Below are 24,548 nucleotides of genomic sequence, written 5' to 3' on the forward strand. Positions count from 1 at the left end.
GCCAGACACCCTGTCCCAAGACCATAGAGCTCTATACAGTATTGTGGCTTTGAGAGATTCTCATTGATATAGTTTTACTCTTCCAGATCCAGACTGACCCAAAGCCTGTATCCCAAGTTTTGTTCTGCTTTGAAAAGCCATCCTGTGTTCTGTAGACATTACTGATGTTTGAGAGTCCGTGCTCCTGAGAACTTCCCATCAAGCCCTGGTCTTTAGAGAAGCTCATTTAGCTGAGTTTTGACAAGTAGTTTTAGTGACATGAAAAGAGAGTCCCTGGGGTGTGAAGGGAAAGAAGAACTTTCTGCAGAGTTCCCAGGCACTGTGCAGGTGAAAGACTGATGCTTCCTATAGACAGAATTCAGCCTGCAATGGATCCTCATTCCTATTAAAACCACTGCTGCCGTGATTGGAAATGATTCACAAGAGACTGCTCCCCTCACACCCCACAGAAGTTGTTAAATCTGATGTGCCCATTGGAGGTAGGACCACAGATATCTGATCTAATGCATCTGTTACAGCTGGGAAGATTAGGGCATCATGTCCTCTCTGCGAGGCCTGTGGTTTTGAGGCCCAGGTTTTTCCTGTGGAGTCACAACTGGTTTGGTGACCTGGGTTCCTCTGCCATGATTTGTTTTGACTGGATATTTCTCATAACACTTTAATCTAAAAACCTTTCTCAATATCTCGGAAGGCTCCATGGGCATGACAACACACAGCTGGCAAGCCACAGCACGGGGCTAGCAAAAGAGGGTGAGGCTTAGCATTGCTGGTACTAGACTGGACAGCCTCAGTGTATTTTTCTTAACAGCGCTTTGGAAAAGGCGTAACTGCATTTGGTGACTAACTGCTTAACTGTTGGTCACTTTAATCCACTCCCTCACTTCCATGTTTTCTGCAGCACATTCTTTCCACTATCAAACTTGTTGGAACGTACGAGTGTGTGTGTGTGAGGCAGAGTCCCAGGATCTTTAGCTGGGAAGACCAGATTTGCAAATTAAAAGTGGAATGCTAATCACTTAGTGTCCTTGTTTGTTCTTTTTAAAACTTTCTTGACTAGACAGTTAATCAATTATTTGAAATGATGACTCTTGCATTGCTCACATATTAACAGCATCACCCTCAGTGAGGCCAGTGGCTCTCAGACCCAGTAGACAATTTTGTTGTAACATTGTGGAGTGGGTAGTAATTGAATTTCTTAAAGGGTGTCTGACTATAATACGCTGGTGTTCTGTGGGCTGGTGTTGATTTTAATTGAATCAGGATATATAGGTGTTGTGTTTGATTTTTAGTTCCGCTATGACACAATAGTTTAATCAAAGCATAAGTGAACGAAGAGTTAAATTGCTAAAGTCAATATTACCCCTTGATTAGGGTTGGTATGTGATTGACATTATTGACAGGTTTGCTCAAAAGGGTTAATTTCCCATTCTTTTGTCATGTTTCCCATCCAGGTTTGTCCTCCTAAATCACAAGTATTTTTTGTAGAGAGAGAAGCTATTGGTGAAACTCCATATTTTCCCTTTTAAGGCCATTTTGTGAGTTGCTTACAAACTTCAGAGAACTGAGTACATTGCTGAAATTGTATTGTTTCAGTGCATTGCTGTGCAGCCATAAAATAGACCCAGGCTGCATAAATACTCTCACTGGGAGCTCTGTTGGCGTGAGGAATATGGGACCAGGTTCTATGTTCATTTGCAGCTGTTTGGACAAGTGAGGCTGGGATACAGCAGCAGGTTCACTTTTTTTTAATCTTCATTTTGGAGGATGCCAGATGCTCCCCATCCCTCTGAGTTTTCAGGCCACCTGTTAGTGTTGGGAGAGCCTCTAAAGGTCCGATAGTAGCACTCAGAAGTACCCCAAAGGATTGAGTTACGTAGCTGAACTTTAAGGAACTATCTGGTCTATGTGGTGCTGTGCTGTTGGACAGGAGAAATTTTGGGGACAGGATTTTTCAGATGCTTTCTAGTCGGAAATATCCTGGGAAGTACCTTTCCACCATGAGTCAGCATTAACGGTCTGGGGGCTGTCTGGGAATAGATGATAACAAGGTACAGTAGGTGCACTGAACTCCTCACACTTCCAGACTGCCCAGTGCAAGTCACATGAAGGTTTGTTTCTGTTCTTGCCATCTCTGGAGCAGTTTGTACATCCCAGCTAGCAGTAGTCTTGTCTTTGTACTGCTGTTATCCCTGTCTGATGTCTTCAATACAATTGTATCCTGGCCTACAAAATGCCAGTTTACAAGAGCATTACAAAACCTGCAGAGGACAGTGTTACTATACTATACATACCTTGTATACCCAGTGCGCAGTTTATTGTATTTGGGCCAGGGAGTCTTGGCCAACAAGAATAAATTCATAATTATCAGCTCCTTGCTCTGAGGAATGGCCAAAGGGGCAGCCAGCACTGTGTGTCTTTCAGTTAAATGAATATTCCCTTATCAAGCATCCTCTTCAGAACAAGAGCAGTGATTACACACAAGCTGGGTGCGACAGGGATTGAGGGGGACAGAGTGGCAGATGTGGGCTGCTCTGAGTCCTGTCAGGGAGGAATGATTAATGAACACCAGCTCCAGCTGAGGCTAACCTTTGGAGAGCTGAGCAGGACATCTGCAGAACTGTCAGAGCTCTGACAAGGACAGAGCTGAACAACCAATTATTCCACCATCACTAAGGTGGGCTGTCAGTTTAATCCCAGCCATTCACTTAGGCAAGGACAGGGAAATTTCTCCTTTACATAGTACCACTACATGGCAACCTTAACCATTTCAGTACTGCTGAGGGGATGCATGGGGCAACTGCATGTCTAAGCTCCACATGCACAGGACCTAGTGTGTATCGAGTTGGTGCAGTATATGAGAGGCCAGCACCTTGATGCAGTTTTAAAGGCAGCACTTCCCAAAGTATCTAGAGCAATAGTGACATGTAATGACTGGTTGCCTTATAATAATTTTAAGAGAGGACAGAATCTGGCTCATCAATAGGAAGAAATTTAAAAACAAATCAATGTGAACAGCTTACTTATTCTTTGCATAAACAATAGGAAAATGGAGAAAGTTTTGCATCTTTGATAGATTGGGTGGGCCATGTGCCCAGATCCTGGCTGGGAGAGGGTGCTCATGTCTATACCTGCAGGTTAGTACTGAACTTTGATGAACTCCTGATGTTGATGTTTTTACTAAAGTAAACCTCCAGTTTTGGTAAACATGAATTTACCTGAATAAGAGCCAAAGGCTCATTGTATAAAAGAGTAGAGCACCCAACATTACATTTTCCTCTACACAATGGAGGGTTGCATAAAAGTTGTGGTATTTGAATGTAACCAAGAGAGGTAGAGATTGGAGGCATTACTATTTGTTTAGTGTTAACAGTGTGTATGGTGATGTACAAAATACTAAGAGGAGCCAATACCTAAAATTGGTCTCTAAAAGCTTAAGAATCCAAAAGACAGACCCACATAAGATATGACATACTGTAAAACCAAGAGGTGATGAGCTTTAGGGTGGTTGAGGAGATAAAGTTAAGTCAGATCCAGTGTATTTCTTAAGCTGAGATGGCTTTCATTTTGAGATGCCATGAACTTTAAAGGCCTTAAGAAATCTTTTCAACTCAAGATTTACAAAGAACACAGCTACTCAGTTATCTGCCAGACATGAGAGCAGCTTTCTCCCTGCTCATGTCTCATCTCTTCTAGACTCTAGGTTGTCATTTTTTTTTCAGAATTTTAGGTTCTGATCACACAGTTTGTGTTTTGCTGTAAAAGCATCTGTTTAAATCTGTCATGTAATGCAGGGAGCTGTCACAGGTATCTTCAGTACCACTGAGGGAAGTAGCAAGTGAACGGGGAAAAATACAGCCTGATATCTGTCCTGGAATATAAACTACAGCATAGTGCTGTCTGGCTGCCTTTCTGGGCCCCTTCTCTGCCTGATGGGCATTTGGCATGTTACCCGTAAAGCGACCTCTGTATTGCCCTATATTCATAGAATCATAGAATATTAGGGTTGGAAGGGACCTCAGGAGGTCATCTAGTCCAATCCCTCGCTCAAAGCAGGACCGGTCCCCAACTAAATCATCCCAGCCAGGGCATATTACTTTATCCTAACATTGAATCTGGAAGTTAAGTTAAACTGAGTACCATTTTTTAATTAGGGCACCTAGTTAGCAGCCTCTCTTCATTGGGACAGCCACTTAATCAAGATGAGAGATCATTAAAAGATAGTTTGAACAGGCTGAAAGTGAAAATAAATACTTTAAACGACAGAAATGGTTTTCATCCCATTTCAGCTTTGTTTCTGTTTTTAAAAATTGTAATTTGGCAGCTCTTGTTTTAAAAGACCAGAACTGAGAACTTTACACCTGATTAAACATCTGGTCGAATGTGTACCCATTAGGCAGAAATGTTGCTAATTAACTCCCAGTTAAGATGCAGTCATTACTATTTGTAGCACACCCAAGGAGTTGCTTAGGAGATGTCCCAATAAAGGGACCATTTGGATTAAGTAGGACTGTACCAATGTGGCAGCAGGAGAGTCAGATTTTGATTCCTCTGCCAATGGATTGCCTGTATAGGACACAGTTGTCTAATGAACTTGTGCATGAAAAAGTCTTTGCTTCTTACAAGCAGAAATCCTTGAAAGTTCCTGTAGAAAGTCATAGCCCAAATGGAAAAAATAACTTGAATCAGAAAATCTCACTTGCTTGAAACTTACTTTTCTGACTGAAGTGCGGCCTAGAATACACATATTGGAGCAGCGTTTCCCAAAGATACCAGTTGCTTCTGCAAAGTTTGTTCTCTCAGGTTTGCACCCTTACAGTGAATTGCAGGTCAGACCTGAGTACCTGCATCTCCAACTACTGGACTGTGAGTCAGCTAAATTATTCAGAAGTGGAAGTTCTCACTCGTGCTCTTACAGTTTTATTTGGCACGTGGAAAAACAAGATTGCAGATTTTGTGACTGTAGCTTGTGCTCATGCCATTAGGTCATTATTTCACTAATTTGGAGTCATTAACATTCTTCAGGTTTTAAAATTAAAGTTATTGTAGTTCACCTTTAACACATTTATCCAGAGCTATTTTAAGATGGGCACTTTCAAGATCAATATTGTATTTCCTTCCACTCAAATCCTGCCCCAGCCATGCCATTTCTGGTTTTAGTAGTTCGAGTAGAATAAATTGAGACTCATAACTGGGAAAGAATATTTTCCCTGCATACATTTAATATGAGAATAATGACATGATGTGTGTTTCTAAGAAGTTAAGTAGCTTGTTAGGGATGAATTGCTAGTTTTCATTAACTGTGACTCTTTAACAGCAAAGACAGACTGGCGGCTGTATGAGTTCATGGTGTTGGTGAAAAAGAGGTCCAGTACCTGTGTTTATATTTCAGAGTAGCAGCTGTGTTAGTCTGTGTCCGTAAAAAAGAAAAGGAGTACTTGTGGCATCTTAGAGACTAACAAAATTATTAGAGCATAAGCTTTTGTGAGCTACAGCTCACTTCATCGGATGCATTATATTATTATTTATAGAGAAGAGATCCCTCTAGCCAATAGATTTTGCACATGCAATACATTATAAACCTTTGGGTTTCACATCAGGAAAACTTATGATACCAGAATCCTGTAGTTTTTCAAAAATTTGTGGAAAAGACTGTTGTGGAAAGTAACATAAAATGTTACAGATCTCCTCAGGTGACTTTCTTCCACTCTTGTGTCTTGTCATTATCCTAATTTTTATGTTTGTACAGCACCTAACACAATGCAGCCATGATCTGTGATTGGGGATTCTAGGAACTACAGTTATGCAAATAAAAATAGTTAAAACCAAATGTGTGGATTTTTGTATAATTTTACCAGCAATTGCTGGTTAAGTCAGGAAGAAAGGAACATTAGTTTGTCTGAACCACTTAAAATAAAAAAAAATCCTTACTTTAAAACGTAGAGATGTGTGTAGCCCAATGTGGGGGAGAATTATTTTTTAGTAGTTAGGGAAGTCAGTGAAGAGAAAACTTCAGTCCCCTGGAGGTCAGTGGACAATCTGATCCTCAATTTTAAAATAGGCTCCATTCTCTTGTAAAGGATGGACATTAGATCTGGCATGCCAGAGAGCTTGCATGTGTATCAGGTTTGAATATTGATTGTTAGGGGATGGATTGTTACCCAGAAATGTTGAAACAGCATGTATGCAAAGTAGAGCTTCCACAGCTAAGGTTAAGACCAAGTCAATTGCTCTTCCTGCTCAGAGATGGATTAAATCTGAAATTCCAGCATTAACTTCCTTTGCCCTACATAGCTCATCACTGGGAATGAATTTGTTTCTTGGTTCCCCCCTCCCATTTTTTTCTTTTGTTTTTTTCCCTGTTGTTTTTTATCCCCCCATGTTATGTTGTTACAGCACATAACATAATGGGGCCCAGATCCCCGAGTGTGGCTCCAAGGCACAACTGTAACAGAAAGAATAATATGTTGTTTCTGGAGGCAACAGGTTTGTGGAAAATGTCTTTATTTTTATAACTAAAATTAAGAAGCAAAACAGAAAATTTGTGGAACTTTACTAATTTCACCTATAGTCATCCTGGGTGGCTTAGATCAGAGAGTATGCAAAACAGAAATTGACGCACAATGCTTTTCCCTTGTTTTCCTAGTCTATGCTCCTCTTGAATGGATTTTGCACAAAAGAGAATTATGTAGCCCTAAAATGACAAGAAAGAAAAATCCTTTGTGATTAGAAATATCTTGTTCACACTAGCATCTGGACTGGGAAATGCTGGCATCTGTGCAATGTGGAGAGTAAAATACTGTGAAATGACAAGAACAATCTACCCAGTGTCATTTACGTGTACACATTAGAGAAAATGCATTGGGTATTGCTCATTTGATTGGGGGGGGGTTAGATGGCAAACACTATTGAAAAGAAGAATATTTTAATTCTAAACAGCTAATAGACTAATTGAAACCCAGACAAAGCAGCATAGCATTATTTTCACCATCAGTGAACTTAGTCATCCTAGTGGGACCAGATGCCTCTGTTGTCTCAGAGGATTCTACGGAAAGATTCAGTGCAATAGCTGGTCTGTGATTTAACAAGCTGGAATATTGCACATTCATACAGGAGAAGTGAGTATTTAGGATTCCGCACAGCCTATCAACTGACTTGTTATTAATGTCTTCAACTAAAAGTCATGCCAGCTCAGCAGGCCAACAGTCTCATCTTCCTACTGAACAACAGCATAAACCTCATTTCCCTTGGAACAGTCTCTGCCGTCAGCTGGGAAGTATAATTAGAGCTTGGACGGTCACAGTTAAAATGATCAAACCAGGAGACCTAGAAGTTGTTCTTGAGATAAAGTATAAAGCATTATTTAATGTATTTTTACTGCTCTTCGTTTTCTATTGCAGGATGTCTGAGATGACCACTGCCATCCATGTCCACACTGCTCTTCTCAGAAGGACGCTAACCATATTCCAGTGGGAGAGGCAAGCTTCACCAAGTCTCAGGGGTCACTGCGTGTGTCAAGGCTGGGAAAGGCCTCAAACTGAAGATTTTAGTGAGGAATTTGAAAGCATTTCTGTCCCATTGAAATAGAATAATGTAATGAGGTAAGTTTAAATCACCTTGCATTCGTTAGACCTACTTACAAGTATGTACAAGAGGGGTATCTAATCGGTTGGTATAACTTAAATTGTGAGGGGATCTAAGCTAAAGTCAGATTTAGCTTATTTTATTTTACACATATTTATACCCTCAATCTCCCATGTTTGTTGTTGTTTTTGGTACGCTCCTTTTTCTCGCCCCTTGGCTTGTGAGTTATGCCAATTTAGACTCAATCAAGCTGGGTGGACTATATTCAGAAGTGATGTGTAAGTGGGGAGAGGTGTGCAACATTATAGATTGATAGAAAGCCACAAGGCTGAGGGAGTCTAGAGAGCTGGTGTGATGAGCACATTGAGGGGGCCAGGAGAAGATGTGAGTTATACACGCTTAAACTTGCCTCTGAATATGCCCTTTGTATCTATTCACTGGAAATATATCTACAGACAGAAATGGCAAATAGGAAGGTATCTGTGTTATTCATGAAGCGGCAGATGCTTGAGCACTTCACTTATGATATCTAAATGACTATAGTAAAGTTTAGAGCATCACTTATGGAAATGTAAGTAAAACGTTCAAAAAACATTCAAATTTCCCTTTCCTTTGGCCTGCTGTATCTAAATTGCTACTGGGAATTACAGAAGAGTCTTATTTTGAGGCTGGGGAATAGGAAAAAAAGACAGTGTATTCTGGCTCTGTCATAGTGAAAATTACAGAAATGTCTTTGACGTCTCTTAGCATAAATGTTCATAAAACTTCGGAGAATAGATCCTTCAAGTCTATTGTTCTGTAACATATTTATTCACATCACAAAAACTGCATTAAAATAACACTGAGGGTCTCAGAGATGCATTCACAGGGAAGGATTAACCTGCTAATCTGGCATCGTTGACAAGAGGATGTTTAGGGTGAGCTGCTTGGCTGTGTTTAAAGAAAGTTTTGACTCTTATGCTTCCTACCTTTCCATACCAGCTCACACAGAATGCACCTTGGGCCTCTTCAGAGTGGCTACATCTTCACTTGTGTGTTTAAGACCCCACAGGTTTAGAACCTAGGACTGTAGACCTGCCAGGCAGCTGGCATCTCCAGGCTGCCAGTGACAGCTGTGACCAGCTTGTGGACACAGACAATGTGTACCATGGGAAGTCCTGCCTAAAGGGTCTGACAGGCAGCAGCCTCATGGTGCCTGATTGGCTCCCTGCCCTACATAAACCCAAAAAACATTCCAGGAAGTCCTGGCAACAGCATGGTTTGCCTGTAGCTGCCATGATCATTCCTGCTCCTGAATTCCTGGCTTTGACCTCGGCTTGATTTGAACTTTGCCTCCTGACTCGGAGCCTGAAACTGGACTCTGACCATGGCCTGGAACCTGACTATGAACGCCTCTGCTATTTCCAGCCTCAGCTTTGCACCTGCTCTGACCCTTGTTGGGATCCTGACAGTGAGTGATGATTTGAATAAGGGCCCCCCATACTTCCTATAGGACACCCTGGTATTGGCTGAAATTGGCCCAGGAAGTAGTGAAGCTGAATTATTTTTTGCCTTCTCTCTCTGTACATCTCTGGACTTACATGGTCCTCCCGTGTGCCGAGGCTCAGACAGAACAGTACATCAATGAAGAGACAGCTCTGTTCTGCTTCTCTACTTCTGAGCATAATGTTTTTGCAGCTCAAGTGAACCCTTACATGCTTAGGGGCTGTGAGGAGAGAGAAGATGGCTTTGTGGTTAAAGTTCAGAACTGGGAGTCAAGAGATCTCAGCTCTATTCCTGGCTGTGCCACAGATTTAATGTATGATCATGGGCAAATCCCTTAGCTTCATCTTTGACCATTTTTTTCCCCTAAAGGGTATACACTGTCTCAAACAGAAGTTATGGGCTTGATGGAGAAATTACTGAGTGAGGTTCTATGGCCTGCGCTATGCGGGAGGTCAGACTAGATGATCATAATGATTCCTTCTGGCTTTAAAATCTATGGAAAAAGGATAGAGTGTTTACCTACTTCACATCTTAATTCATTAATATTTGGAAATTGCTTTGAGAACTTGAGATAAGTGCAAAGAATAAGTGTCGTGTCTCGTTTTTAAAACCTTCCATCTGAAATCTACATACGTCTTTTAGGCTGCATGAACAATTTTACAAGTTTCCTTTTTTACAGTTTTTTTCTAGTTCTCCCTCTGATTTTTTTTCCAAAATGAAAAAATAATTTTGCAGAAATAAACTATCATTTCAAAATATCTGTCTCTTAAAATGTCCTTGTCACATGGGACAAATTAATTGACATTTACAAATTTGCCTTGTAAGAGTTTCACCAACGTTTCCATGCAGAGCTTTATTTGGAGCCAAAAATAGTGATATTTTGCCCTTGCAAAGTGAACATTTTCATAGTGAAAATTGCCATTCATGCAGCTCATTGCAACCTGTGACAAGATTTAAAGGGTTTGTGTCTCTCATTAGTTCAATGTGATTTTCTGTGACCGCAGGCTGCATCTTCAATGCAAAATAACTAGATCCCTTCTTGGAAGAACTGCCATATCTCTCAACAAATATTGGTTCCAAACTTACAAAGGGTCAGAGAACATGGCTGCCACTGAGCACAGCAGACAAGCTTCTTATTAATTACTGCTGGGAAAAAGTTGACATAAACCTCCCTAAATGAATTAAGAAAGGTAAATCTACTGATTACTCCACAAGTTGCTTGCTGGCCTTCTCTTCCTGTTAGAAGGAGATTAATACAGAAGCTGCCTCCTCCAGTCTTGCTAATAAATATTCACTGAGCCATTCTACAGAGAGATTTGATCCTGATTCTGGAGACATGCATGCAGCTTGACTGTGAACCCTGGGGATTGAGATCAGCAGAAGGTAATCAGTTTAAACTTACAAATTTTATGAAGTTTATTTCTTATCTTCTAAAGTTATTTTTAATATAGAAAATAGATATTTCCTTTTTTCTGCTTTTCAGTGCTTTTGCCTTTCTCCACAAATCTGAGAAGCACATGACAGGAGAATTAATCTTAAAAAGGTACAAAACTGAATATTTAAATGAGCGGGATCATGGAATTCTGTACACTAATGCGATAAGCTGCTTTGAGTGAAGGCTAGTGCAGCTTTGGCCCGTTTAAAGGCTTCTGATATGATCTTCAATTCTGAGGGGATAAAATGGGGCGGCTTCTTTTCTCAAGTGGGATCCTGCTCAGTATAAATTACACAGGCTTCTTTTCCCCATGAAGCTTATCTTGAGAGAGTAGTTTCTGCCTAGCTGCCCCCTTGTTCGCCTATCCCTCTGTATCTGGCTGGCACAGAGAAGCCCCTATTGATGAATACTGGTTTTTGGTAAGATATAGGAAAGGTGTATCTTACACAGAAATTGAATTAGTAGGGAGCAAAAACCATTCCTGAACATAGTTGGTAAAGGTAACCTGGACATCACAAAATGCCACCTTTCTCTTGTCCAAGGACTCACTTTCTTGCACAGAGTTTGCAGTGCATCTTACTTGTTTGTTTGTTAATATATGGTTATCTGGCACGTCAAAGATTAGATGTTTGCACACTCACATGCCGGTTGTCATGCAGCAAGAGAACTACACATCGCTATACAAGAATATTTTGAATTGTACTACTTCCATTCACTGCATTTTGAAGCCTTCCACTGTCCCAGATGTTGCTTGAATATCTTTCTGGTTTATCTTCAGCAAGTCATTCCCCTGCAGCTAATTAGCTGCTTTGTGCATATGGGAAAATGCTTTATTTGCATGATCAAATAATCAGCAGGTTATTGGCCCATCCATACTTGGCTCTCAGTTCTATTCTCATAAATTCTGGTAAAACCTAAGTCAAGGGAGAGTAAAGGGTTACTGTGATCCTGAGAACAAACAGCCCATTCCACAGGCCCATGGTGTATCCTTCATGAAAAGCTCAATGCACAGTGCCTGGTCTCGTGGAATTTCAAGGCAGAACAGCCCAGAGACAATTGGATGAGGGCTTTTCCTTTCTGAACAAGTGTTATTCAAATTGATATTTTAATTACATTTGAGGTAATAAAACAAGATTTTGAGAGTGAGATACAGAAAGGAGAGGAGAAGACTGCATGTAGGAAGGAGGCACAGTCCACGTCCCCCTAGTTCAGTCATCATAAGAACAGGTCACAGAAAGTTTTAGTTAGGCCCAGCGTCCACTTCCTACTATCAGTTATTCTCTCCAGCCCAAAGATTGCTTCTCTTCCATTCTCAGGAACAGGGACATAGCCGAGTGGGAGGGTAAGGATTACACTGTCCCTCTAATAATAAATATATATTTTGCAATTGCATCTACCTAGGCTATTAAATCAAACATATTAGTCTAAATGTCATAATCATTCAATAGCTGAGGGAAGGGCATTATGAATGAACCAGGCAGCCCTTGCCCATGGTTGCAGCCTCTAAGTATGTGGCCTATATCCTCCCACATAAACACGGCAAAGACCTCTTCCTTCCATGTAGAGCTCTCGCAGAACTGTTACAATTTAATGGAACGTTAATGGGTGTAATTGAGCATATGCAGAATATCAACCTCTTGTCATCATCCCAGACAACCGCAGTGCTGACAAAGCAAACTCAATCTGCTTCTTTACCAATGGAAGGGTCTGGTGAAAAGGAAGTCAGTCAGTCAGTCCTAGGAAGGCCCCTTTGATGTACTTACCATTTTCTATCTGAATTCACTGCCATTCAGTCCTGCCTGGAGCACTATAAGTGACTGAAGAGCCCTGCCTGGTGATAGGCAAAATTGAGCATGTTAGTCTTTTTAGTCTGGAAACCTTTCTAGGGCCTGCCATGTGCTTACTGGTCCCACAAAGAAGCTGAAGATGGAGAAAATGGTAACTAGCAATTACAGGGGAAGAGGATTGTGCCCAGTTCATGTTATCTGAGCAGAGAGAGAGGAAGAGGAACTGCTGACTAGCATATTGGGATGTATGTATGCTGGTGTACACTGTAAACATGGCTCTGTGGGCCGCCTTGTGCTCCAGTACTACTCCCTAATTTAGAGCAGGTTCTATTTCCTGATCATTTCTATATAAATTATATTACAAATTCATTGCTAATATAGGAATATAAAAATAATTGCATCTCAGAATGGTACATTGTATCATCTGAAGCCCTAAAAGATTCTGGCTTGCATATGTGTATCTATGTTAGAAATACATCTATTATTTTAGATCTCTGTAGTATTATGGTTTCTGTCTTTTTAATGTGTACAGCATATTAATTTGCATGGCTTTTCAGAAAAGGACTAGTTTATTAAGGTTCAAAGTCAGATGCATGTGGGATTCTCATGTAGTTATGGATTATGCAGCTGTCTCCTATCTTTTACTCTGAAAAATATTATGAAATTGAGAAGTGCTATCTTTGATATTGTCTCCTGGGAGCAGAGCACATGATGACTAGATTTCCACAGTGGAAGAGACAGGTGAGGAGGTTAAGTAAATTTTCTTTGTGTAGTTCCCATTAAACTTCAATCAGAGTTACAGAAAGAAATTTCCTTTAGGCTTCTGTGAGTACAGGTATTGGTTTGACTTTAATAAAAGTCATAACTGATCTCTGAGGTCTCCTGTGAAATGAGCTCAGCAAAATTCAGGCAAGTCCTTTGAGAGGCAAAGAGCCCCACTTAAACATCATATTATCCTAATAATCCCATTCCAGAGCAGTCGTCCCATTATTTTAAAGGTCTTAATTTGCAAATTGTGATATTTGAAAGTTTTTTCTTTCTACATTATCAAAGAAAGTGAAGTGAGTATTTCTGAGAGATGATCTATTTACAGAAACATTCTCCTTAAAGAACTTGAGAACAATTGCTAAATGATTTCAAACAACAATGTACATTTGCATGACATGCTTGATAGGGCCATACTTAGCCTGTATTTTCTGTTGAAGCTACATTGGCTTGAGGCCAGGAGCCTGTATCTATTTTAATGAGCTTTGCCAAAAAAGAAAATGTTCCTTTATGATCTTCAAATGGACAGTGGACTGGATTCAGTGAAAGGACTACAGGGATTATTAAAAAAATTTTTTTGAAAGAAAATTGCTTTGTTGCTCTTTACCCACTTTCCAATATTAATAAATAAATCTATAGATGGCAATGTCGATTCTATTGGCCTGATTTTTCAAAATGCTGTGCACCTACAGCTTCCACTGACTGCAGTGAGAGCTAGGGTCTCAGCACCTTGGAAATCAGGCCATATAGTTATAGTGAATAATAACACACTTCAGCAATTATTAATTGCTGCTTTTTCTGGACACAGAGGAATGTAAAATATCTAACATGCCCCTTTTGTGCTGAATTGATCCTGTTGTGGATGTTGTTTGATTTATATAACATCATTTGAAAGTCTCTAAACACTACTGAATTATTACTAATACATAACACTCCTATCTTCATCATGCTATACAATTGTTTACCAAATAGAATTACAAAGTGTTTAGAGAGAGCAGCAGAGTCACTACTGAATGTATCTATCTCTTGGCTACCCTCATTCTCAGCTGTTCAACAGAAGACAGCACCACATAAAATATTAGGATAGGAAGTGAAAAATAAAAATTCTACAGAAGGTGCAGTTGCACAGGGTATGCAACATCCCTAGTGGTTTAGAAAAATGGACATGCACTTTGGAAATTGTCAGCTGTGGGACAAAATGTGGTTTTGGTTAGTGATTTTTCAAGCGTAGGCAGGAAGTTTTCCATTGCTGCAAGTGTGGCTATTTGTTAGTGTGGAACATTTCTTAGGCACAGGCAGAGATTGCAATGCTGGAGCATTCCTCCTGCTAGAGATCTGAATTAAGGCAAAGCCTGCCTTTGTATTGTTAGCAGCCCTTCTACTCTCCAGCTTGCATACTTTGCCAAAACAAATTAATTGGTTCATTGGCTTTCCTCCTTGGGTTTTCATATTGGAAAGTCTGCACTAGATAATGGAATCAAGCCAGTGAAAGCTGACAAACAAGTAGAAATCTCAGGCAATCAGGAGCTAACTATACTTAAACAGGTAAAAGTTCTTACTCTGAGGAAAAAAGAAACGGAGTACTTGTGGCCCTTAGAGACTAACAAATTTATTAGAGCATAAGCTTGCGTGAGCTACAGCTCCCTTCATCGGATGCATCCGATGAAGGGAGCTGTAGCTCACGCAAGCTTATGCTCTAATAAATTTGTTAGTCTCTAAGGTGCCACAAGTACTCCTTTTCTTTTTGCGAATACAGACTAACACGGCTGCTACTCTGTACTCTGAGGAAAGGAAGCCTGGCTGAATGGAATTTTGTTTAATTTCCTTCTCATTCTTGGGAGGATTCAGATACATGAATTAATCCCAACCAGTTGCAGAGTCCAGGGAGGTTCCCAGCCAACTGAATGAAATGGAGGGTTTATGCTGCACCAGCCACTTCCAGCCTCAAAGAAAATGGATCCTTTGCTTTATTGAGTGCTGCTGAATAACTTAACAATGTGCTTGATCACTTGCAATGTGCAGATACATTTTCACAGACAGACAGATTTCTCCATTGGAAGAGTGTCTTTGAGGCACTGCAGAATATTTCTGCAGGTGGGAGAAGGCTTTAGAATTTTGCATTGTTACTACTGCTTTAGTCTTTCATTGACCTATTCAGCTTCTTCAGTGGACACAGCAGAGGAGTGTCAATATAGTGCATCCTATAAGTACATCCTATAAGTTGCAGCCTATTCTGAAGACTGCAGGATAGAGTTAATTTGTGAAAATCTGTCTTATTTTATGTAAGGTGTACTCTTCATTATTTGCATTGTGCCTTCTCCATACTAGGGCATCTAGGACTGGGAAAGGGTCACACTAGGGAGATGATTTAAATTTTAAAGTGCATTAAGCAAAGTGGGTACAGTGCAGCTGGAAGATGGAACCCTTATTCAGCATGGATCTGACATTTTAACCACATGGCAGCAGCAGCTTCAGGCCCATCGATGGCTGAGCTGGGCTCTGCAGGGCAACAGCTGGTAGTTGTGCTGTGCTCCTCCCACTAGCTTTGCTTTGGAAAGCTTTGAAATAAACTTCTATTTTCTTCTGCTCCCCACAGTGGAGCTCAGATGAGAACAGGGAAGCAAAGAACTGGCAGAGTTTTGCTGGAGGCCTTTGGAGTCTCTTGCCAGAGCATTGGCTTCAGAGCTTCAACATTCACTTATTTATAAACAAGACAGTGCCAGCAAACATCAGTCATCTTTCCATTACTGCCTTTACTATCAGAAGGAAACAGGTTACTGCCGTGAACAAACCTGATATGGACGGATATATAATTTTGCATTAATCTTCCCATTGAGCATAAATTGGCTTCAAGTTTAGAAGGAAAGGAACTTGTTAGTTTCTGACCTACTCGAATACTAGCAGCAAAGGGTGCTGTTGACCAACACTGCCCAGTACCAGACTAAAGAGCCAAGATTGGTTTATTTTTATCAGATTTGATGAAAAGTCCATCTCCAAACCTCTAGGCACTGTTATGTTTTCATAAGCACTCATGTCAGAATTACTCTGGGCCAGTGTCCTCCACACCAAACACAGGGAAATGTCGAGACTGGAACCGTCACAGCTGCAGCCTTGCCATGGAAATCTTTCTCAGCATGTGTAGTCAATCTGTAGCACCGCTTTTGTTATAAAGTACCCTGGTAAATGTCCCCTGTAAATAGTGCCCAGAATGTGTCTCCACCACTAGCACCAGCAAATCTTACCAATCTCAGTGCCTCATCCATCAGTCATGGCATATTCCCATGAGAGAAGGCAGGACTGTGTATTCCACTCACCTTCAGCTGGCAGGGGGTTGGAGACCCTCAACTTGGCATTAGAATCCAGCCTGCATTTACCTCAGGTGGGCACGGAGGGGAAATTCTATGGGTGGAATTGCAGGGAACACGCTCTTCTGCTCTTTCTGTGGCTGGTGGAAGTGAAATAATTTATTCCACCTCCAGTATATGTCTAGGATTAACTCCTGAAAGGCTGGAAGCATCACAGCATGGGCAGATACTGTATCTGCTTTGCTTAAAACCACATATCAGGCTTATGCACATGTGAACAATCCCAGTGCCTGGGCACCTGCAGGTTAAAAAGAGTGCACATAAGAGTTGGGGGTCTGACCGTTTGGAGCTGATTAATTAGAATCTGCTTCTGAGTGGAGGGGGAATTGTAAGAAAATTTTAACTAAACCATCACGATGTATAGGATCAGTTTTTCAGGGCATAGAATTATATTTTCTACATTAATGGTGAAGTTTGCTGCTGACAACACTGGAGGCTCAATCATTTCCCCAAATGCCTGTTGCTCATTTATACATATAAGCAATGGCTACATGGACCTTTGCATTTTCCATTCATTACTGCTGCATTATTTCCTAACAATATAGATGAAGTATCCACCAAATGAAACAAAATAATTAATTACTGAACATAATGACACCGTTTAGCCCTAAATTTTCACAACTACAACAAGGATTAACTAATATGTAATGCATCACGGAGCCATTTAACAGAGCATCATAACTCTTTCTATTCACTATAAATTGTAACATGGAATTGTTTTTGTAATGCTAATTGCTTTATCTTCATAAATTCTACAGTCTTACATAATTTAACCGGTATTGTAGCAGGATTTCCCAAGAATAAGAAAGCAGGTGCCATCAATGGTAATTTAAATAAGAAAATCCATGTTAAGTGGTTCTTCTTTCACTAGTAATAGAAATTAATTAGCTTTGAGCTGCTTTGGAGATTTTACATTTTTTGCTGTAACCTGTTATGTTTTATAATTTTATGGAAAGTAGTTTTGATTTGATCACATTATTTAGTGACTGAGAGGACTGTGCTGGATGGCAGAGGTACATCCATTGAATGGCAACCTGGATGCATGCAGAGGCTGCAGAGAGTAACTTCAAATCTTTAAAACAAGTCTTTGATTGTGTGTTAGATAGAAGGTTGTGCCTCCAGCTAAATGCTTTCTCCCTTCAAAACTAATAGCAGGTCAACATCTTAAAGCATACTTGCTGTGGGTCTAATTCTGATCTCATGTACAGTGTTGTAAATCAGGAGTGATCCCATTAAAGCCAGTGGCATTACATCAGAGTAAAATTGGTATGAGTTCAGAATCAGGCCCTATATGTTAAATAAAATTTCACGACTCATGTACACAGTGGAAATGTTGTACAAAGCTATATAATTCCATCAAATGATTCTAGGGACCTCATGAGCTTAGAGCAGCTCTCGGTTCCTGAAATGCAGGACAGCATCTTCTTGTATTATATTGCTGCCTATTTGTTTTTATTATAAGGGTAGAAAGAATCTATTAAAATGTGTCTGTTTACATTTCTTATTCCAAAAAAAATCATTAGTATCAACATGTGTCACAGCACTATTAATACTCCTGCCTGATATCACAGCCATATTAATAGGTTTTGTGTGTTGTTAGTAACCATAGCCAGTTGTGTGGTGTATCATCTATACCATGCTACCTCTCTGTATAATTAATAGGTCATAATTAACTCTATTAAATACATTTCCCCTTTTTGGAGGTTGAAGTGGGCCTCTTGTAGTGATTTTGTTAGTAGAGTTTATTGCTTGTGTGTTTGTTTCTGTTGCTGCCAGGGTAATTTTATCTGCAGATAATTGCCAGAGTCTGTTTTTTGTGTGTATTTTTTAAAATATTGTCTACGGTTTGAGACGGGTGCCCTTTGGTTTACATTTGAATGAATGAATAAATATTGAAAAATAATTGCTGTTTAGTAAAATGGAGGTGGAAAAGGCCACAGCTTTCCTGAGGGTGTGAGTATTATCTTAGCTCACAAATGGAGATGCACTTTACAGGTATAGATATGACCTAGGTCACGGTGCTATTCTTGATGTATATTTAGGCAGAAGCATAGTGTACTGATTAACAGACAGGACTGGGATTTGGGAGATCTGAGTTCTGGTTTTCAGCTTTTGGACTGTGTAGCAAGTCACTCAGTCTTCCTGTGCATCCGTAAAATGGGGATAGCAACTCAGAGGGGATTGGAAGGCAGCTGTCTGTGAAGCGGTTGGGTGTCCTCTCTGGGAAGCTGCTACAGAAGAACACAGTATTCCTAGTTTTAGATGTATCCAGTTTATCTCTCAGTCTATGTTCACAACCCCCTGGATGTGAAGTCTTTTTGCTGTTAAAAGAAAAGGAGTACTTGTGGCACCTTAGAGACTAACAAATTTATTAGAGCATAAGCTTTCGTGAGCTACAGCTCACTGCATCGGATGCATTTGGTTGGGTTTTTTTCCACCAAATGCATCCGATGAAGTGAGCTGTAGCTCACGAAAGCTTATGCTCTAATAAATTTGTTAGTCTCTAAGGTGCCACAAGTACTCCGTTTCTTTTTGCGAATACAGACTAACACAGCTGCTACTCTGAAACTTTTCACTGTTGTATCTGCTACTGGCTGTCTGCTGAACTTATGATGTATTTAACTGACTCTCTGGCAGTAACCTTTTTGGCCAGGAGAACAGAGGAGAGATAAGGAGAGCAAAACAGATGGTCTGAAAGGGGGAGAGAGTCTGTACCGGCACTATGGTAACTTTGCCGGGAAACCCATTGTTTTTAGGATAGGTCAATCCTAGGACAGGATAGCTGGAATTTGACAGATTTTCTGTCTAATCAAATACATCTTATTTTAACCTCACCTAGGTATTCCTACCTTTCACTATAGTATCTATATGACAAGTATGGTAATTGATTCACATAGTTGTGCATTTTGTCACTGCACTTGTGTCAGATACATAAAATATTTTAGTTATTTTTCATGGAAGTTGAATAACTACATTATGGTAGTGGCAACAACTACTTGTGGTGAACTGCATAGCAGTTTCCACTCTAATCCCCCTGTTACATTCATGTATAGCCTTGCCAGAATTTGATTTCCCATCTTCTGACTTTTTTGAAGGAAACAGGTGTGGGTTGGAAGGTGAAATCTGGCATGGGATAACCCTCACTGAGATGTACCTTTCGAGTGTTCTGGAGAAAATTGCACTTGAATGGTCCTGTATTACACTAACGGAAGATTGCACGGCTAGTTGAAAAGAAAATGTATAGTACATGGGTCCTTACACAATTATTAAAATACACATCTTAGAGAGAACTTATTTTATAAAGAGTCTTCCAGTAAAGACACCCTAATACTGCATCAGTATATTAATGACATAAAGAAAAGGGAATGGGAAAAATATTTCTAAGTACTGTTTTACAAACCAATATTGCACGTATCTGAGATTCTAGGGGAAAAGTTTTGAAATTCTATTGCATTATTTGGTAAATAGTAAGTGACCTTGTAATTATCATAATGCATATGCACAAGGAACAGAATTAAAATTGTATGTGAAATGTTAACTTTGGCATTTCTCGACTTTATGGTTGCACAGTTAAGCACGCATATGATCTTACCATCGGGGCTTTTTTTGGTATTAAATTCTATATGTTTTTGTGCTTAGTAGTTCTTATTTCAACTCCTGATCTTGAATGTTCTTACCTGAGTGACTTTCCCATCTGTTGTTTGTGTTTCTGGATCTGCCTCTGTGAGATTTCATTCTAGAGGGGGAGATGTTAAGGTGATTGGTGTTCCCCCTCTCTAGGGGGGTTGAGGTGAGGGTCTTTAAACCTGAGCAAAGAACTGGAAGCTGTCTTGAAATATACAACACTTAAATTACTCCATATCATCTTCCCTTCTGTGTTTGTGCTTTTAGGGCCACAGTATTTACAGTAGGCAGCACACCATGGTATACAGTAAACCAATCGGGATATATTTGTGGACACTGCAGTATCGACAAGATCTTGCTTCCAGTGAACTCAGTGGCCAAGTTCCCTTTGGTGTCGAGGAATTTAAAAACCATTTCTTAGACCACAAACTAATCAATTAAGCCTGTCCCTGAATTGCTTAAATTCTGCTCTCAGAAGTCTTCCTGGGAACAATCCTTCAGGCTTCTTTGCAGTAATTCACTGCTGCTGCTGCCTCTCCAGCTCTCCATAGTGTACAGGAAATCTTTAGCCTCCAGCTCCTACTCTGCTCCTTGTTCCCTTGCAGTGATTCAGCCACCACTCAGCTCCCTCACTTCTTCTCCCACCTGTAAAAAAAAATATGGCAGCTCCAACAGTCTGCTCCTTCTTCCTCCCTTTTAAAAAAGCTACAAGCAGCAAGTGGGCTGTGTTGCACCACACCTTCCACCTCCCCTCCAGTTAAAGGAGCAGTGATGCTGGGTAGGGGCAGTTGCAGGTGCTCTGTGGGAATGTGGGCACTGCAGCTGGGAGCGTGCTGCCCAGCATGGGTAGAAAGAGGTGCGCTAGCTCCGCTTGAGCTAGCGCTCTAAAAGTAGCAGTGTAGCTGGGGGGTGGAGGGGGTGGGTCACATGGGCAGCAGCTCAGACTAGTCACCCGAGCATGTACCTATGGGCTCTGATTGATTGGGTTTAGATTCAATAGCTAGCCTGAGCTGCTGCCTGTGCTACCCTTGACTATGCTGCTGTTTTTAGCGCCCACGAGCTTGAGCAGAGCTATCACATTGCTTGTCTACCTGCACTGGGAAGCAGGCTCCTAGCTGCCATATAGACATATCCTGTATGGGGAGTAGAGACTGAGGAGCTTATTGCTGGAACAGTTTTAGTACGGTGGCCAGGACTCCAGTTCCCTGGCATTGGAGTGTCCTGGCCAAGTTGGGACTGCTGTCAGGTCTAACTTTTCACTCCATGCTGCAGGGTTTAATGCTACCATGACTACCTTTGTTCTGTCTGCCAGCTAGGCCAGCCACCTGTTCAGGTATTACCAGGATTGTCCCTTTTTTGAGACAGCTGTCCTAGGAGATCTGGAAGGGTGCTCAGCAGACACGTCGATCTGTCCAATTTTGTGGGCTTAGGCTCATCCTGGCTGTCCTGATGTTTTGTATGTCAGAGGTGGACGCGCTACTGCCAGCGCACTTTGGCTGTAAAGCAGGATTTAGTGGAGACTACAAGCACATTGTTCTTGAATAGATTTCTTATTTGTACAGTTAAGTGTTGAAGAGCAACAATGCTGTTCAGTATTTTAGATGAATGCTTATTAGAATTTAGAAATTCATTACTCAATTATTTCAGATTCCTGTATGGAATTCAAAAGGTTTAAAATTAGACCCATGAAGTCTGAGCGACTTAGTCTATTAACGATGCTGCAAACAGTCCACAATAAATGACTGTCAATTTATACATGAACATAATAAAATTGTTCAGATTAACATAAATGATTAGAATAATAGCTTTTTATAAAATGAATATCCCTAATTGCTGCCTTATTAACAATTGCAAATTAGTTGTCATTAATGGTTCACAATTCTTCCATCTATTTTGGATTTACTTTTGTGATTGTTTGTTTGGGCTGTTTTGTTTTACATTCTATGGAGTGTGTGTGTGTGTGTGTGTAAATCTATGTTATGGGTGGGATTTTCATAAATGCTCAGTGGTTGATTTCAATGGGAGCAGAGTTAGGCTAATGCTGAGTGTTTTGAAAATTCCACCTTGCATGTACTGTGTAATATTTAAACTACCAGTTGGTATTGCAGTTCCATTCCCCAGAATACAAACCCACTTCTTCCAATAAATCAGTGAAGTATAAGTCCCTATCTCTTAATTCCCAAAAGGTACTGTACAGAAATGCTATTGAAAACAGTACTCAGTTACATTTGTGTTCCTGAAAAATGGTTTTGTTTTGCTATACTTAGTGAGAGAAACAGACTAAAAATGCATTTTCAGACATGCATCTCTTCCTCTGTTACAATAAAATGTACTGTTTTTTGTCTCGGTACGAAACTTGAATCGATTTCCTTGTATTTTGAAATAAGAGATGTGTCTGCCTTGAAGGGCCAGGGTTATCTTGAAATGAGTTAGAGACTCTCTCTGCTAAAATATTAGGGGTTACCCCAGTGGAGAGGACCAGCACAAAATTCATGCACCATTTATGCCCTCAAAAGAGAACTTAGGTGGCATTTAAGTGGTCCATAGGCCTTTTGCTGGTTCACTGTACAAAAGTGAGAATCTTCACCCACCTTTTCTAGAATTTTGGGAATCATTCATTTTGTCTCAGAGTCTCATTTGTGACACAGCCAACCCCAATTATTCCACATTGAACTCATGGGCTGAATGATTTTAGAGGAATTTTCTGGCTTGTTGGTAAGGGGGAGGGGTTAATTTTTCCATCTCTAGGGATAGGTGCTCTGATTGCATCTATTCCTTTAAGATGCTTAATGTTTCTGAGAGCTGCAAATTTTAAAGAGGAATGTGAGATCTTTAAGGAATTTTCATGCTGAACTGCAAAGTTATTTTTTTAAATAACAAACAAAAAAACCTTGTTATTCTAGAAGAATGAACTAATCCATCACAAATTCTAAGGGGTATCCAGCCAATGTAAACTGAGTCAGATACAGTCTAGAGAGCCTATAAAGGGAATAGAGGAGAAAAACCTCCCTTCTTTCCATTAAAAGTACATAAGGCTCCTGAGAGGTGAACAACAAAGTGTTACTAAAAAAATTAAAACTTGCTAAGAATAGCATAAATAACACAAAAATGTAATTAGCTCTATATTTTATACACATTTGAGACAATATTTTAATTACTTCCCTAAGAACCTGGAAAATTTGAGCAGTAGGTTTCTCTGCCAGAGCAAGTTGCATCCCAAATGCCATAATCCTGGTTTTCATGGACTCGGTGAAAGACTCAAATAGTGAGAAAGAGGCTGTGGTATTTCATGCTTCTCTAGTCATCTCAAGATCATTTTGGGTCTGGTATGATCCGTCTGGGCTCACTTATGACTAAGTGATTGAAATGAGCAAATTTGGCAGACACAAGGGTTACTTTCTTCTTTATCAGAACTTATTTACATTTTGTGTAATTCACTCCTGAAAGCAGAATAAATGTGTTTTGGAAACCAAATTGACTTTTTGGTTCCAATTTGCCCAGCTCAGAGCCTGGGATGTAATCACTGGGATGCAGAACTCACTTTTTTCTTTGTCAAACTTAAGAAGAAACAAAGACAAATATTTTGTTAGTTGACCTTTGGCACCAGTCTAAAATAGAAAGAAAACAGTGATGAATCTCCAAAGCTTTCTAGTGTAGCCGAGTGTTTGGTATTCAATGAAAATCATTGTGTATTCCCTAAATAGCTCATTTTGTTTTCTAAAGTTCTGAAAAACTCATTTTATTGAAATGCATGTTGTTGCATCGATTTTTCTAAAATACACCTTGTTATCTTTTCTTTGGTAATTGGTAACTGGTAATGACTTTGGCAATTTAACATGTTCTTCCAGACACTTTTCCCATTCCCCCAGATAACTGAAGTCAAGAGAGAGGGCCTGTCTGTCAATCTCTGATGCCTGTCAACTTGCTTGATTGACGTTTTTTGGTTCCACAATAGAGACCATTTTTGCAGCCCCCATTCTGTTATTTTCTTCTTCTTTAATACTGTGGGGGATGGTGTTTGCTTTATAATCTGTGTTTAAAATCCAACTCGGAATGAGGCCAGTTCCTAAAAAAATTATCACAATGTCTTGTTAGCTTTGCATCAGGAAAATTCTCTGGAGAGTTACTTAAGCTATGATTCCACCTTCAGAAATTACCTCTGTTCAAAATCTAAGCTTCATTCTTCATCCTGAATCCCCTTCAAATTCCAGCAAAAAGGCAGTGGACTCTGCCCAATGTGTTTTGATATAAGGCTGTAAGAAAAGTTATTTGTTCATGCTCTATTTTAGTTGATTTAGTTCTTTCCTCATGGGATACTTGGAGTACAAAACCTTGCATATAATGAATGTAAGCAGTAGCCACGAGACTGAGTGAGGAAAAAGAAAAGATACTGGGAAGACTACGAAAAAAACCCTCCTATAAAATACAGAAAATGAGGAGAATATATCAGAAAATTGTCCCTTAAAATTCAGTAGTTACATTAAAGAGAGTATAAAACAAACCTTT

General features: G+C 40.1%; 1 protein-coding gene across 1 annotated transcript in view; it reads left to right on the top strand.

The window, feature by feature from the left end:
• Window positions 1-24,548, top strand: part of LOC119845332 — a 399,673-nt gene that overhangs the window by 367,937 nt on the left and 7,188 nt on the right. Inside the window, exons 5-7 of the mRNA XM_043505864.1 lie at window positions 7,398-7,598; window positions 10,281-10,449; window positions 10,550-10,609. Coding sequence (XP_043361799.1) covers window positions 7,398-7,584 — 187 coding nt within the window. The 3' untranslated portion in view covers window positions 7,585-7,598; window positions 10,281-10,449; window positions 10,550-10,609. The remainder of the gene's footprint in view (window positions 1-7,397; window positions 7,599-10,280; window positions 10,450-10,549; window positions 10,610-24,548) is intronic.

The sequence above is a fragment of the Dermochelys coriacea genome, chromosome 19, assembly GCF_009764565.3.
Source record: "Dermochelys coriacea isolate rDerCor1 chromosome 19, rDerCor1.pri.v4, whole genome shotgun sequence".
Taxonomy (NCBI): Eukaryota; Metazoa; Chordata; order Testudines; family Dermochelyidae; genus Dermochelys; species Dermochelys coriacea.